The 16,682-nt window shown below is 40.3% G+C and overlaps 1 protein-coding gene across 1 annotated transcript in view; it reads left to right on the top strand.

Annotated features, from left to right (window-relative positions):
* The window catches only part of LOC128644014 (butyrophilin subfamily 1 member A1-like), a 48,337-nt gene that overhangs the window by 19,617 nt on the left and 12,038 nt on the right, over window positions 1–16,682 (top strand). The window contains 1 exon segment of the mRNA XM_053696779.1: window positions 16,593–16,682. This exon segment is cut by the window's right edge and continues 27 nt beyond it. Within this exon segment, the coding sequence (XP_053552754.1) occupies window positions 16,593–16,682 (90 nt within the window).

Here is a 16,682-nt window from a genome sequence, read left to right on the forward strand (position 1 = left end):
TGAATTAACAGTGTTAGATCTAGAATAAAATTTTAAACAAAACACAAGTAAAAACATTCAAATAAAGTATTAAACGACTTCAGAGCTCTGGTTAACTGTTTCGCGAGACATAAAAGTTGCATAAAAAACATCAAAAATACATTATAAAGTATTGTTACACTCATAATAACACTATCTAATAAAATGCATTAAAAAAATTGCACACAAAAAGTATAAAGGCTCAGAGATATGAGATCTCAGATTTTTAGGGGGGAAAAATAGGCAGAACATCTTTAAAATGTATGTGTATATATATATAGGGGTTAATAAGTTTAATATATATATATAGATATATATATATATATATATCTAAAGTATATATATGTAAAGTCTATATATGTGTACATATGTATTTATGTATTTATACTGTATGTATATATGTATTCACAGAATACTTCACATTTCAATATTTTGCACATAGCAGAATATGTTCTTTGTATTTATAAAATATATTCCTATATATATCTTATATATCTGTACCTATATATTAATCATGTATATATAGATATAGATTGTACAAAAAAAAACAATCGGATATATGCAGAAACATGTATTTATGAATAAATAGACTTATTCTGCTATGTGAAGAACATTGAAATGTGAAATATTAATATTTTCTTGTCGGGTTAGCTCAAATGAGAATATGTGATTGGGTTTGTGCGAGAGGGTTTTTTTCTACTTTTTTTTTCTCCATTTTGACTTTTATGGGGGAATACTTTGGCTTTTTTGCGCTTGTCATGTAAGCGTCAAAGCGAAAACAATATACTTTCAACTCAAAATCACCTAGATTACAAAGTTGTGCAGTATGGCTATACCGCTGAAAAATTGGCCTTTGCGTGCAAAATATTCAGCTCACCCGTATTACAAGTCTCAGCGGTACGGCTATACCACTAGTGTTTTAGCCTTTACGCAACTCTCCATTACGCACTCAAAAAATGTTTTTTGAGTGTGGAATTTTTAGGTCTCCTGTATTACAAGTTGTGCGGTCCGGCTATTAGGCTAGCGTTATAGCTTATACCAGCACAATCCATTCCGCGATCAAAGACCAGTAGTTATGGATTTTACGAAACAAAAATGTTTCACAAAGCTCATAACAAAAATGTTACAAAGTACACTAACACCCATAAACTACCTATTAACCCCTAAACCGCCATCCCCCCCGCATCGTAAATACTATATTAAACTTATTAAACCCCTAATATGCCGCCCACACCCACATAGCCAACACTAAAATAAAGTATTAACCCCTAAACCGTCGACCACCCACATCGCAAATACTATACTAAAGCTATTAACCCCTAAACCATCGCCTGAATACTGAATACTGATTATCCTGAATCATGGCATACCTTGGCATATCAAGACATATATTTAGAACTTTACATATAAAGTGCCCAACCATAGCTTTGAGTGTCATAAAAAATAAGACTTACTTACCCTAAGACACTCATCTACATATAGTAGACAGCCAAACCAGTACTGAAACGAGAATCAGTAGAGGTAATGGTATATAAGAGAATATCGTCGATCTGAAAAGGGAGGTAAGAGATGAATCTCTACGACCGATAACAGAGAACCTATGAAATAGATCCCGTAGAAGGAGACCATTGACTTCAAATAGGCAATACTCTCTTCACATCCCTCTGACATTCACTGCACTCTGAGAGGAAAAACCGGGCTCCAGCCTGCTGCGAAGGCGCATATCAACGTAGAATCTAGCACAAACTTACTTCACCACCTCCATGGGAGGCAAAGTTTGTAAAACTGAATTGTGGGTGTGGTGAGGGGTGTATTTATAGGCATTTTAAGGTTTGGGAAACTTTGCCCCTCCTGGTAGGAATGTATATCCCATACGTCACTAGCTCATGGACTCTTGCTAATTACATGAAAGAAAAAGCTATTAACCCCCTAAACTACCTGCCCCCAACATCTCAAATACTATAATAAAGCTATTAACCCCAAAAAACCAACAACCCCGCATCGCAACAAGCTAAATTAAACTATTAACCCCTAAACCTAACACCCCCTAACTTTAAATTAAGTTACAATATAACTACCTTTAAATAAAAAAAAAACTTACCTGTGAAATAAAAAAAAAAGCTTAAATTATACAAAAACCTAACATTACTATTTTAAAAAACTAAAATAAACGAAAAATAAAAAACCTAAGTTACAAAATTAAAAAATCCTAAAAGTATGAAAAAATAAACCAAAATTACCAAAAAAAAAAGCCACTAAAATTGCGGAAAAATAAAAAAAATCTAAGATTACAAAAAATAATAAACGAAAATATCCCAAATAATTAAAATTAAACATAATCTAATACCCCTATAAAAAACAAAAAAGCCACCCCAAAACAAAAACAACCCCTGATTTGAACAGCCAATAGAATTTAAGCAGCATATTGCTAAAAATAAAAATAAATAAAATTCAGCTAGATTACGAGTTTTGCTGTTAGAGGCTATGCGGTGCGTAATGAGCAGTTTTGTCTCACCGCTCACTTACATGCAGCGCTGGTATTACGGGTTTTTACAAACCCGGCGTTAAAAGACAAGGGGCCTGATCGATATGCAGCGTCGCCAGCAAAAGCCGTCAACGCCAAATTTTGCACGGGTTTGGTATCACATATACGGCGTAACATAGAAGTTACGCTCGTATATTTCTGCCTTCGGCCGAAGTTTTTTGGCCCATAGACAGGTATACCAAACCCACGCAGTTTGGTATCTAATATACAGCGTAAGGACTTGGCGAAAATGGAGAAATCTTACTCCATTTTCACCTCGCCACAAATTGCAGGTGTAGTAAGCCTTACGCTGAGTATTGGAGCCCCGTAACTCCCTAAACTACCTGCAAAATAAAACCTAACACCTAACGCAATGCGCAATGTCTATCTACCTGTCAACCGCAATCCCCCGCCGCAATCCCTAATAAAGTGCTTAACCCCTAAACCGCCGCTCCCGGACCCCGCCGCCACCTACATTAAATGTCTAAACCCCCTAATGTGATCCCCCTACACTGCCGCCACCTACATTAAAATTATTAACCCCTAATGTAATCCCCCTACACCGCCGCCACCTATATTAAAATTATTACCCCCTAATGTGAGCCCCCTACCCGCCGCCACCTATTTTAACTACATTACCCCCTAATCTAATCCCCGTACACCGCCGCCACCTATATTAAATATATTAACCCCTAATCTAATCCCCTACACCGACCGCCACCTATATTAAATGTATTAACTCCTAATCTAATCCCCCTACACCGCCACCACCTATAATAAATGTATTACCCCCTAAAATACTAAAATGTCCCTACCCTAAACTAAATTACAAATAGCCCTGAAAAGGGCCTTTTGCGAGGCATTGCCCCCAAAGTAATTAGCTCTATTACCAGCCCTTAAAAGGGCCTTTTGTGGGGCTTTGCCCCAAAGTAATCAGCTCTTTTACCTGTGAAAAAAAGAACAACCCCCCCATTACAACCCACCACCCACACACCCCTACTCTAAAACCCACCCTATCCCCCCTTAAAAAAAACCTAAGTCTAACCCCCAAGTGGTCCTTACCTGTCCTGAAGACCGGCGGAGAAGGTCCTGTTCCAGGCGGAGAAGTCTTTTTCCAGGCGGCGACCTCTTCTTCTTCCAGGAACCAGCCGGCGCGGAGCGGAGGAGTTGAAGACCGATGACCGCGGAGCTGAAGATCGTCCTCTCTGGAACTGAAGATCAGCAACGCTGGAACTGAAGACCGGAGCCATGGAGCGTGGATGATCCTCTTCATACGATCGCCGCCGTACACTGAATCGGAATTCAAGGTATGCAATTAAAAAATGGCATCCCTTGAATTCCTATTGGCTGATTTGAGCCTTCAAATTCAAATCAGCCAATCGGAGGAGAGCTACTTTAATTCTATTGGCTGATTTGAATAGCCAATAGAATAAGAGCTACTGTAATTCTATTGGCTGATTAGAATAGCCAATAGAATTACAGTAGCTCTTATTCTATTGGCTAATCAAATCAGCCAATAGAATTAAAGTAGCTCTCCTCCGATTGGCTGATTTGAATTTGAAGGCTCAAATCAGCCAATAGGAATTCAAGGGACGCCATTTTTAATCGCGTACCTTGAATTCCGATTCAGTGTACGGCGGCGATCGTATGAAGAGGATCCTCCACGCTCCATGGCTCCGGTCTTCAGTTCCTGCATCGCCGGTCTTCAGCTCCGCGGTCATCGGTCTTCAACTCCTCCGCGCCGGCTGGTTCCTGGAAGAAGAAGAGGGCGGCGCCTGGAAGAAGACTTCTCCGCCTGGAACAGGACCTTCTCCGCCGGTCTTCAGGACAGGTAAGGACCACTTGGGGGTTAGACTTAGGTTTTTTTTTTTGGGGGGGATCGGGTGGGTTTTTGAGTCGGGGTGTGTGGGTGGTGGGTTGTAATGGGGGGGTTGTTCTTTTTTTTCACAGGTAAAAGAGCTGATTACTTTGGGGCAATGCCCCACAAAAGGCCCTTTTAAGGGTTGGTAATAGAGCCGATTACTTTTTGTAATTTAGTTTAGGGTAGGGACATTTTTTTATTTTGGGGGGCTTTGTTATTTTATTAGGGGGGCTTAGATTAGGTGTAATTATCTTAAAATTCTTGTAATCTTTTTTTATTTTTTGTAATTTAGTGTTTTGTTTTTTTGTAATTTAGTTTAGTGTATTTAATTATATTTTAGTTTAGATAATTGTAGTTTATTTAATTAATTTAATGATAGTGTAGGTGTATTTGTAACTTAGGTTAGGATTTATTTTTACAGGTAATTTTGTAATTATTTTAACTAGGTAGCTATTAAATAGTTATTAACTATTTAATAGCTATTGTACATAGTTAAAATAAATACCAAGTTACCTGTAAAATAAATATAAACCCTAAAATAGCTACAATGTAATTATTAATTATATTGTAGCTATCTTAGGGTTTATTTTATAGGTAAGTATTTCGTTTTAAATAGGATTTTTTAGTTAATAATATTAATATTATTTAGATTTATTGCAATAATAATTAAGTTAGGGGTGTTAGGGTTAGAAAGGGTTAATATAGTTAATAATTAATATAGTTATTATATTATATATATTAACTATATTAATAATATATATAATATAATAACTATATTAACCCTAATATATTTAGGGTTAATATAGTTAATATAGGTGGCGGCGGTGTAGGGGGTCAGATTAGGGGTTAATATATTTAATATAGGTGGCAGCGGTGTAGGGGGATTAGATTAGGGGTTAATATATTTAATATAGGCGGCGGCGGTGTAGGGGGATTAGATTAGGGGTTAATATATTTAATATAGGTGGCAGCGGTGTAGGGGGGTCAGATTACAGGTAAAAGAGCTGATTACTTTGGGGCAATGCTCCGCAAAAGGCCCATTTCAGGGCTATTTGTAATTTAGTTTAGGGTAGGGACATTTTAGTATTTTAGGGGGTAATACATTTATTATAGGTGGCGGCGGTGTAGGGGGGATTAGATTAGGGGTTAATCATTTTAATATAGGTGGCGGCGGGGGTAGGGGGATTAGATTAGGGGGTAATGTAGTTAAAATAGGTGGCGGCGGGGTAGGGGGCTCACATTAGGGGTTAATATAGTTAAAATAGGTGGATCATATTAGGGGGGTAATATAGTTAATGTAGGTGGCGGCGGGGGTAGGGGGCTCACATTAGGGGGTAATATAGTTAAAATAGGTGGCGGCAGTGTAGGGGGATCATATTAGGGGGGTAATATAGTTAATGTAGGTGGCGGAGGGGTAGGGGGCTCACATTAGGGGGTAATATAGTTAATGTAGCTGGCGGCGGGGTCCGGGAGCGGCGGTTTAGGGGTTAATATATTTATTGTTAGGAGTGAGAGGGGGGGATTGCGGATAGAGGGGTATACGTGTCGGGCTATGTTTGGGAGGCGTGTTAGACAGTAACGGCAGATTGTATACTTTAGTAAGTCATTTTATGCCGTAAGTCACTGGCGACTCCAGAAATTTGTACTTACGCAGATTTTCTGGACATCGCTAGTTTGTCAGACTTACGGCACTTTAGCAACTGCCGGCGCCGTATATGAGATAGCACGCTTGCGCCGAAACCTGCGCCGTATATCGGATCGCGCCCAAGAAGTGAGCGTTGAGCAAAATTTTGCTCCTTACCGCACTCAAATACCAACGCTGCTTAAGTCAGCGGTGAGCTGGTTGTACGTGCTTGTGCACGATTTCCCCAAAGGAATCAACGGGGAGAGCCGGCTGAGAAAAAAGTCTAACACCTGCAAAAAAGCAGCGTAAAACTCAGTAACGCAGCCCCATTGATTCCTATGGGGAAACACATTTTATGTTTACACCTAACACCCTAACATGAACCCCGAGTCTAAACACCCCTAATCTTACACTTATTAACCCCTAATCTGCCGCCCCCGATATCACCGACACCTGCATTATATTTATTAACCCCTAATCTGCCGCTCTGGACACCGCCGCCACCGACATTATACTTATGAACCCCTAATCTGCTTCCCCCAACATCGCCAACAACTACATTATATTTATTAACCCCTAATCTGCCGCCCCCAATGTTGCTGCAACCTACCTACACTTATTAACCCCTAAACTGCCGCAATCCCGCCTCGCAAACATTAGTTAAATATTATTAACCCCTAATCTCCGTCCCTAACATCGCCGCCACCTACCAACATTTATTACCCCTAATCTGCCACCCCCAACGTCGCCACTATACTAAATGTATTAACCCCTAAACCTAAGTCTAACCCTAACACCCCCTAACTTAAATATAATTAAAATAAATCTAACTAAAAATTCCTATAATTAACTAAATTATTCCTATTTAAAACTAAATACTTACCTGTAAAATAAACACAGGTATTAGATTAGGTGTAATTAGTTTAAATATCTTGTAATTTGTTTATTATTTTCTGTAATTTAGTGTTTGTTTTTGTTTTGTACTTTAGATATTTAATTTATTTAATTGTTGTTAATTTAGTTAATTTATTTAATTATAGTGTAGCGTTGGGTGTTATTGTAACTTAGGTTAGGTTTTATTTTACAGGTACTTTTGTATTTATTTTAGCTAGGTAGTTATTAAATAGTTATTAACTATTTAATAACTATTCTACCTAGCTAAAATAAATACAAACTTGCCTGTAAAATAAAAATAAACCCTAAGCTAGCTACAATGTAACTATTAGTTATATTGTAGCTATCTTAGGGTTTATTTTATAGGTAAGTATTTAGTTTTAAATAGGAATAATTTAGTTAATTATAGGATTTTTTAGTTAGATTTATTTTAATTATATTTAAGTTAGGGGGTGTTAGGGTTAGACTTAGGTTTATGGGTTAATACATTTAGTATAGTGGCGGCGACGTTGGGGGTGGCAGATTAGGGGTTAATAAATGTAGGTAGGTGGCGGCGATGTTAGGGACGACAGATTAGGGGTTAATAATATTTAACTAATGTTTGCGAAACATTATAGTGGCGGCGACATTGGGGGCGGCAGATTAGGGGTTAATACATGTAGGTAGGTTGCGGCGACATTAGGGGCGGCAGATTAGGGGTTAATAAATATAATGTAGGTGTCGGCGATGTTGGGGGCAGCAGATTAGGGGTTCATAAATATAATGTAGGTGGCGGCGGTGTCCGGAGTGGCAGATTAGGGGTTAAAAATGTTCTTTTAGTGTTTTCAATGCGGGGGGGGGCCTCGGTTTAGGGGTTAATAGGTAGTTTATGGGTGTTAGTGTACTTTTTAGTACTTTAGTTATGAGTTTTATGTTACGGCGTTTGTACCATTAAACTCTTAACTACTGACTTTTAAATGCGTTAGGACTCTTGTCGGTAGAGGGTGTACCGCTCACTTTTTGGCCTCCCAGGACAAACTCGTAATATCAGCGCTATGGAAGTCCCATAGAAAAAAGACTTTACAAAGTTTACGCAAGTCGTTTTGCGGTAAGGCCAAAGAAGTGTGCGGTGACCCTAAACCTTCAAGACTCGTAATAGCTGCGGTAGTGAAAAAGCAGAGTTAGGACCTCTTAACGCTGCTTTTTTACCCTAACGCACAACTCGTAATCTAGCCGATTGTTTTTATGGAGCCCTGGCCCCACCATTACAACTACTACCACACTGAAGTTAAAATCCGAAATTGCACAAAGAAATAAAAAAACATAATTTATGCTTACCTGATAAATTCCTTTCTCCTGTAGTGTGATCAGTCCACGGGTCATCATTACTTCTGGGATATTACTCCTCCCCAACAGGAAGTGCAAGAGGATTCACCCAGCAGAGCTGCCATATAGCTCCTCCCCTCTACGTCACTCCCAGTCATTCGACCAAGGACCAACAAGAAAGGAGAAGCCAAAGGGTGTAGTGGTGACTGGAGTATAATTTAAAAAATATTTACCTGCATTAAAAAAACAGGGCGGGCCGTGGACTGATCACACTACAGGAGAAAGGAATTTATCAGGTAAGCATAAATTATGTTTTCTCCTGTTAAGTGTGATCAGTCCACGGGTCATCATTACTTCTGGGATACCAATACCAAAGCAAAAGTACACGGATGACGGGAGGGATAGGCAGGCTCTTTATACAGAAGGAACCACTGCCTGAAGGACCTTTCTCCCAAAAATAGCCTCCGAGGAAGCAAAAGTGTCAAATTTGTAAAATTTGGAAAAAGTATGAAGCGAAGACCAAGTTGCAGCCTTGCAAATCTGTTCAACAGAGGCCTCATTCTTAAAGGCCCAAGTGGAAGCCACAGCTCTAGTGGAATGAGCTGTAATTCTTTCAGGAGGCTGCTGTCCAGCAGTCTCATAAGCTAAACGAATTATGCTACGAAGCCAAAAAGAAAGAGAGGTAGCAGAAGCCTTTTGACCTCTCCTCTGACCAGAGTAAACGACAAACAGGGAAGACGTTTGTCGAAATTTCTTAGTTGCCTGTAAGTAAAATTTTAGGGCACGAACTACATCCAGATTGTGCAGAAGACGTTCCTTCTTCGAAGAAGGATTTGGACACAAAGAAGGAACAACAATCTCTTGATTGATATTCCTGTTAGTGACTACCTTAGGTAAGAACCCAGGTTTAGTACGCAGAACTACCTTATCCGAATGAAAAATCAAATAAGGAGAATCACAATGTAAGGCTGATAACTCAGAGACTCTTCGAGCCGAGGAAATAGCCATTAAAAATAGAACTTTCCAAGATAACAACTTTATATCAATGGAATGAAGGGGTTCAAACGGAACGCCCTGTAAAACGTTAAGAACAAGGTTTAAACTCCATGGCGGAGCAACAGTTTTAAACACAGGCTTAATCCTGGCCAAAGCCTGACAAAAAGCCTGAACGTCTGGAACTTCTGACAGACGTTTGTGCAACAGAATGGACAGAGCTGAGATCTGTCCCTTTAAAGAACTAGCAGATAAACCCTTTTCTAAACCTTCTTGTAGAAAAGACAATATCCTAGGAATCCTAACCTTACTCCAAGAGTAACCTTTGGATTCGCACCAATATAGGTATTTACGCCATATCTTATGGTAAATCTTTCTGGTAACAGGCTTCCTAGCCTGTATTAAGGTATCAATAACTGACTCAGAAAAACCACGTTTTGATAAAATCAAGCGTTCAATTTCCAAGCAGTCAGCTTCAGAGAAGTTAGATTTTGATGTTTGAAAGGACCCTGTATCAGAAGGTCCTGTTTCAGAGGTAGAGACCAAGGTGGACAGAATGACATGTCCACCAGGTCTGCATACCAAGTCCTGCGTGGCCATGCAGGTGCTATTAGAATAACTGATGCTCTCTCCTGCTTGATTCTGGCAATCAATCGAGGAAGCATCGGGAAGGGTGAAAACACATAAGCCATCCTGAAGGTCCAAGGTGCTGTCAAGGCATCTATCAGGACTGCTCCTGGATCCCTGGATCTGGACCCGTAACGAGGAAGCTTGGCGTTCTGTCGAGACGCCATGAGATCTATCTCTGGTTTGCCCCAATGACGAAGTATTTGAGCAAAGACCTCCGGATGAAGTTCCCACTCCCCCGGATGAAAAGTCTGACGACTTAAAAAATCCGCCTCCCAGTTCTCCACTCCCGGGATGTGGATTGCTGACAAGTGGCAAGAGTGAGACTCTGCCCAGCGAATTATCTTTGATACTTCCATCATTGCTAGGGAGCTTCTTGTCCCTCCCTGATGGTTGATGTAAGCTACAGTCGTGATGTTGTCCGACTGAAACCTGATAAACCCCCGAGTTGTCAACTGGGGCCAAGCCAGGAGGGCATTGAGAACTGCTCTCAATTCCAGAATGTTTATTGGTAGGAGACTCTCCTCCTGACTCCATTGTCCCTGAGCCTTCAGAGAATTCCAGACGGCACCCCAACCTAGAAGGCTGGCGTCTGTTGTTACAATTGTCCAGTCTGGCCTGCTGAATGGCATCCCCCTGGACAGATGTGGCCGAGAAAGCCACCATAGAAGAGAATTTCTGGTCTCTTGATCCAGATTTAGAGAAGGGGACAAGTCTGAGTAATCCCCATTCCACTGACTTAGCATGCACAATTGCAGTGGTCTGAGGTGTAAGCGTGCAAAGGGTACTATGTCCATTGCCGCTACCATTAAGCCGATTACCTCCATGCATTGAGCCACTGACGGGTGTTGAATGGAATGAAGGGCGCGGCAAGCACTTTGAAGTCTTGTTAACCTGTCTTCTGTCAGGTAAATCTTCATTTCTACAGAATCTATAAGAGTCCCCAGGAAGGGAACTCTTGTGAGTGGAAAGAGAGAACTTTTCTTTTCGTTCACCTTCCATCCATGCGACCTTAGAAATGCCAGTACTAACTCTGTATGAGACTTGGCAGTTTGAAAGCTTGAAGCTTGTATCAGAATGTCGTCTAGGTACGGAGCTACCGAGATTCCTCGCGGTCTTAGTACCCGCCAGAAGAGCACCCAGAACCTTTGTGAAGATTCTTGGAGCTGTAGCCAATCCGAATGGAAGAGCTACAAACTGGTAATGCCTGTCTAGGAAGGCAAACCTTAGGTACCGGTAATGATCTTTGTGAATCGGTATGTGAAGGTAAGCATCCTTTAAATCCACTGTGGTCATATACTGACCCTTTTGGATCATGGGTAAAATTGTCCGAATAGTCTCCATTTTGAACGATGGAACTCTTAGGAATTTGTTTAGGATCTTTAAATCCAGGATTGGTCTGAAAGTTCCCTCTTTTTTGGGAACCACAAACAGATTTGAGTAAAACCCTTGTCCCTGTTCCGACCGTGGAACTGGATGGATTACTCCCATTAACAAAAGCTCTTGTACGCAGCGTAGAAACGCCTTTTTCTTTGTTTGGTTTGTTGACAACCTTGACAGATGAAATCTCTCTCTTGGAGGAGAGTATTTGAAGTCCAGAAGGTATCCCTGAGATATTATCTCTAGCGCCCAGGGATCCTGGACATCTCTTGCCCAAGCCTGGGCGAAGAGAGAAAGTCTGCCCCCCACTAGATCCGATCCCGGATCGGGGGCCCTCAATTCATGCTGTCTTAGGGGCAGCAGCAGGTTTCCTGGCCTGCTTGCCCTTGTTCCAAGACTGGTTAGGTCTCCAGCCTTGTCTGTAGCGAGCAACAGATCCTTCCTGTTTTGGAGCAGAGGAAGTTGATGCTGCTCCTGCTTTGAAATTCCGAAAGGAACGAAAATTAGACTGTCTAGCCTTAGGTTTGGCTCTGTCTTGAGGCAGGGCGTGGCCTTTACCTCCTGTAATGTCAGCGATAATTTCTTTCAAACCGGGCCCAAATAAGGTCTGCCCTTTGAAAGGTATATTAAGTAATTTAGACTTAGAAGCCACAGTGCTCTGCGCGCCTGAATGGCGAATCCGGAATTCTTAGCCGTAAGTTTAGTTAAGTGTACTACGGCCTCCGAAATGAATGATTTAGCTAGTTTAAGGACTCTAAGCTTGTCCGTAATCTCATCCAGAGTAGCTGAACTAATGGTCTCTTCCAGAGACTCAAACCAGAATGCCGCCGCAGCCGTGACCGGCGCAATGCATGCAAGGGGTTGCAATATAAAACCTTGTTGAACAAACATTTTCTTAAGGTAACCCTCTAACTTTTTATCCATTGGATCTGAAAAGGCACAGCTATCCTCCACCGGGATAGTGGTACGCTTAGCTAAAGTAGAAACTGCTCCCTCCACCTTAGGGACCGTTTGCCATAAGTCCCGTGTGGTGGTGTCTATTGGAAACATCTTTCTAAATATCGGAGGGGGTGAGAACGGCACACCGGGTCTATCCCACTCCTTAGTAATAATTTCAGTTAGTCTCTTAGGTATAGGAAAAACGTCAGTACTCGTTGGTACCGCAAAATATTTATCCAACCTACACATTTTCTCTGGTATTGCAACTGTGTTACAATCATTCAGAGCCGCTAACACCTCCCCTAGTAATACACTGAGGTTTTCCAGCTTAAATTTAAAATTTGAAATATCTGAATCCAATCTGTTTGGATAAGAACCGTCAGCCGCAGAATGAAGCTCTCCGTCCTCATGTTCTGCAAGTTGTGACGCAGTATCTGACATGGCCCTAGCATTATCAGCGCACTCTGTTCTCACCCCAGAGTGATCACGCTTGCCTCTTAGTTCTGGTAATTTAGCCAAAACTTCAGTCATAACAGTAGCCATATCTTGTAATGTTATTTGTAATGGCCGCCCAGATGTACTGGGCGCCACAATATCACGCACCTCCCGAGCGGGAGATGCAGGTACTGACACGTGAGGCGAGTTAGTCGGCATAACTCTCCCCTCGCTGTTTGGTGAAATGTGTTCAATTTGTACAGATTGACTTTTATTTAAAGTAGCATCAATACAGTTAGTACATAAATTTCTATTGGGCTCCACTTTGGCATTAGCACATATAGCACAGATATCTTCCTCTGAATCAGACATGTTTAACACACTAGCAAATAAACTTGCAACTTGGAAATACTATTCAAGTAAAATACTATGAAAACGTACTGTGCCTATAAGAAGCACAGAAAGATTTATGACAGTTGAAAATAAATAAACTGAAAAGGTTATAGCATCAATCTTGTAAAAAAAACACAATTTTAGCAAAGGTTTGTTCCCATTAGTAAAGGATAACTAACCCTGATAGCAGAAAAAAAAGTTACAGAATAAACGTTTTTTATCACAGTCAACTACAATCTCACAGCTCTGCTGTGAGTGATTACCTCCCTCAAAACAAGTTTTGAAGACCCCTGAGTTCTGTAGAGATGAGCCGGATCATGCAGGAAATACAATGAACTTCTGACTGAATTTTTTGATGCGTAGCAAAAGCGCCAAAAAAGGCCCCTCCCCCTCACACACAACAGTGAGAGAGATCAGTAAACTGTCAGAAATTAGATCAAGCAACTGCCAAGTGGAAAAATAGTGCCCAAACATTCACCCAGTACCTCAGAAAATGAAAACGATTTTACATTCCAGCAAAAAACGTTTAACATAAATTAAGAGTTATTAAAAAGCCTGTTGCTAGTCCCTGCAAAATAGGCTAAAGTCTTATGTACACAGTGCAATTCCAGTGAAGTACCATTCCCCAGAATACTGAAGTGTAAAATATACATACATGACATTATATCGGTATGGCAGGATTTTCTCATCAATTCCATTGTCAGAAAATAAAAGCTGCTACATACCTCTTTGCAGATTAATCTGCCCGCTGTCCCCTGATCTGAAGTTTACCTCTCCTCAGATGGCCGAGAAACAGCAATATGATCTTAACTACTCCGGCTAAAATCATAGTAAAAACTCAGGTAGATTCTTCTTCAAATTCTACCAGAGAAGGAATAACACACTCCGGTGCTATTATAAAATAACAAACTTTTGATTGAAGGTATAAAACTAAGTATAATCACCATAGTCCTCTCACACATCCTATCTAGTCGTTGGGTGCAAGAGAATGACTGGGAGTGACGTAGAGGGGAGGAGCTATATGGCAGCTCTGCTGGGTGAATCCTCTTGCACTTCCTGTTGGGGAGGAGTAATATCCCAGAAGTAATGATGACCCGTGGACTGATCACACTTAACAGGAGAAACATTTACTAAGTAAGTTCTACCTCCTCTGCAAATGAAAGTGATCTGCCGTCTGACTCAGGCACACACTGTACAAGCTTAAGTGCCAAGTCTGTGTTACACTGTGCATAGTGGTTTAGTGCACACTCAGAAATCCTCTCAAATGCTTTACTCCTTGTAATAATATTTCTCACGCTCAATAGCACTCTGCTGTAGTACCCTCTGGTGGCTGCCAACATTTTTTATTTTTTTTAAATAATAGTTGTTCTTGCCTCATGGGGCCCCCTGGCCTATTGGGCCCCTGGCAGGAGTCACCCCTGTCACCGGCCCTGACTCCCCCTATAAAAGGGGTACCTTGCATTCAATCTTCAGTGTTTGGCGGAGATCGCATGAAGAGGAGCCTCCACACCGATGAGGACCGCCGATGCTGAAGAGGACCACCGCTCTGGATCCGTGCATCGGGGAAGACCGCTCCGCACCTCTGGGAAGAAGATAGAAGATGGTCTTGCGATGGATGAAGATGGAGCCACATGGATGAACACCTTCATCGCCGGACTTCAGGAACAGTGAGTACCTATTTCGGGGTTAGAATTAGTTGTTTTTTTTTTTGGAGTATTTTTTTTTTTTAGATTAGGGATTTTTTATTTTAATGGGCAATGCAATAGGTGGTTTAGGGTTTTTTTTAGAGTTAGCTTTTTTATTTTTGGGAGTTGGTTGGGTGGGGGGTTTTACTGTTAGGGGGAGCTTTGTAATTTTTTTTAGGTAACATTGCTGTTTAACTTATGGCAATGCCCTACAAAAGGCCCTTTTAAGGGCTATTGGTAGTTAAGTGTCAGATTAGGGGGTGTTTTTATTTTGGGGTAGCTTTTTTGTTTTTATAGGGGTATTAGATTAGGTTTAATTTTATTATTTTGAAAAATTTGGTTATTATTTTTTTTAATCTTAGATTTTATTTTTCGTAATTTTAGTGTTTTTTTTTTAATGTTTTCATAGTGTTAGGATTTTTAATTTTGTAATTTAGGTTTTTTATTTTTACTTTTTTTTGTTTTTAATATAGTAATGTTAGGTTTTTGTATAGTTTAAGCTTAGTTTTTTTATATTTCACAGGTAAGTTTTTATTTATTTGAAGGTAGTTATATTGTAAGTTTAATTTAAAGTTAGGGGTTGTTAGGTTTAGGCGTTAATAGTTCAATTTAGTTTGTTGTGATGTGGGGGGCGGCGGCTTATGGGTTAATAGGTTTAGTTTAGTATTAGCGACGTGGGGGGCCGGTGGTTTAGAGGTTAATAGCTTTATTATAGTAGTTGCGAAATGGGGGGCCGGCGGTTTAGTGGTTAATAGCTTTATTTTAGTGTTGGCGATGTTGGGGGCTGGCGGTTTAGGGGTTAATAGCTTTATTTTAATGTTGGCAATGTGGGGAGTCTGTGGTTTAGGGGTTAATAGGTTTATTTAGTGTTGGCGATGTTGGGGGGTGGCGGTTTAGGTTTCAATAACTTTATTTAGTGTTGGTGATGCCGGGGAAGGGGCCGCGGCGGCTTAGGGGTATTTAGACTAGGGTTTTATGTTAGGGTATTATGTTTTAACGTAAGCTTCTTGTCCCCATAGACATCTATGGGGATTGCGTTATAGCGATCGCCATTCTGCGATCTCAGGTGTTAGTTTTTTTTCTAACACTTTCTCTCCATTGATGTCTATGGGGGAAAATGTGCACGAGCAGGTTGTCAGGCCTTGGCTTTTGTGCGGTATGGAGCTTAACGCACCATAACGCACAACTCAAGTAGATTTTTCTGTAACTTGTAATTGCTGTGTTTTGGAAAGTGCGATACTGCTAAATATTTAGCGTTATTTACGCACCGGATTTAGCGCAAAACTTGTAATCTGGGTGAATATGAGCACGGCCCAGCGAGCGCTCAAAGCTTACTTCTAGCGCAATTAACCCTCAAGCTGAATTGTTAATTTGCGCTTCACTCATAATCTGGCCTTTAATAAGTACAAACTGGTGAAATTTCAATACAAATTAATAACTGATTTGCTATGAATTTAAATGTGAATTAGCAATGCATTTTCTGTTATATCTCATTTATTTGTTTTATACTATTTTTTTAAACTATAATTTTTGTGAACTTTATTGTAATGTAAACATCTCCTTTACATACGTAAATGCTGAGAACAATCTTTTGCTAGACACACTGTTTTCTAAACTGCCTTTAGAGAATTTAGAGAATTGTGAGATTTATTACAGTATCTTGCAATTGCTGAGATCTTTAAATAATCTGGCCCATAGATCCAGAAAATAAAAGATTTTGATTCTGGTCTCAGCTTTTAAACATAAAAAAGCAGGGAGCAATTTTAAATTATGTAAAATAAAAAAGGGAACTAAAGTAAAATAGGGCGTTTGGCAACACAAATAATAATATGCTTTTGCTTATCTGTACACTTATCAGTCTCAATCTGTACCAGAAATATTGCTAACGTTCTATTTTCTTTCTGTTATTTACAGAAGCCTTGTTCCCACGTGTTTCGCTTTGGATGATTTCATTCATCTTGCTTCTGATAATTTTGGTCTCTCTCTTAGCTGTGGCATCCTGGG

Source organism: Bombina bombina, unplaced genomic scaffold (genome assembly GCF_027579735.1).
Source record: "Bombina bombina isolate aBomBom1 unplaced genomic scaffold, aBomBom1.pri scaffold_573, whole genome shotgun sequence".
Taxonomy (NCBI): Eukaryota; Metazoa; Chordata; class Amphibia; order Anura; family Bombinatoridae; genus Bombina; species Bombina bombina.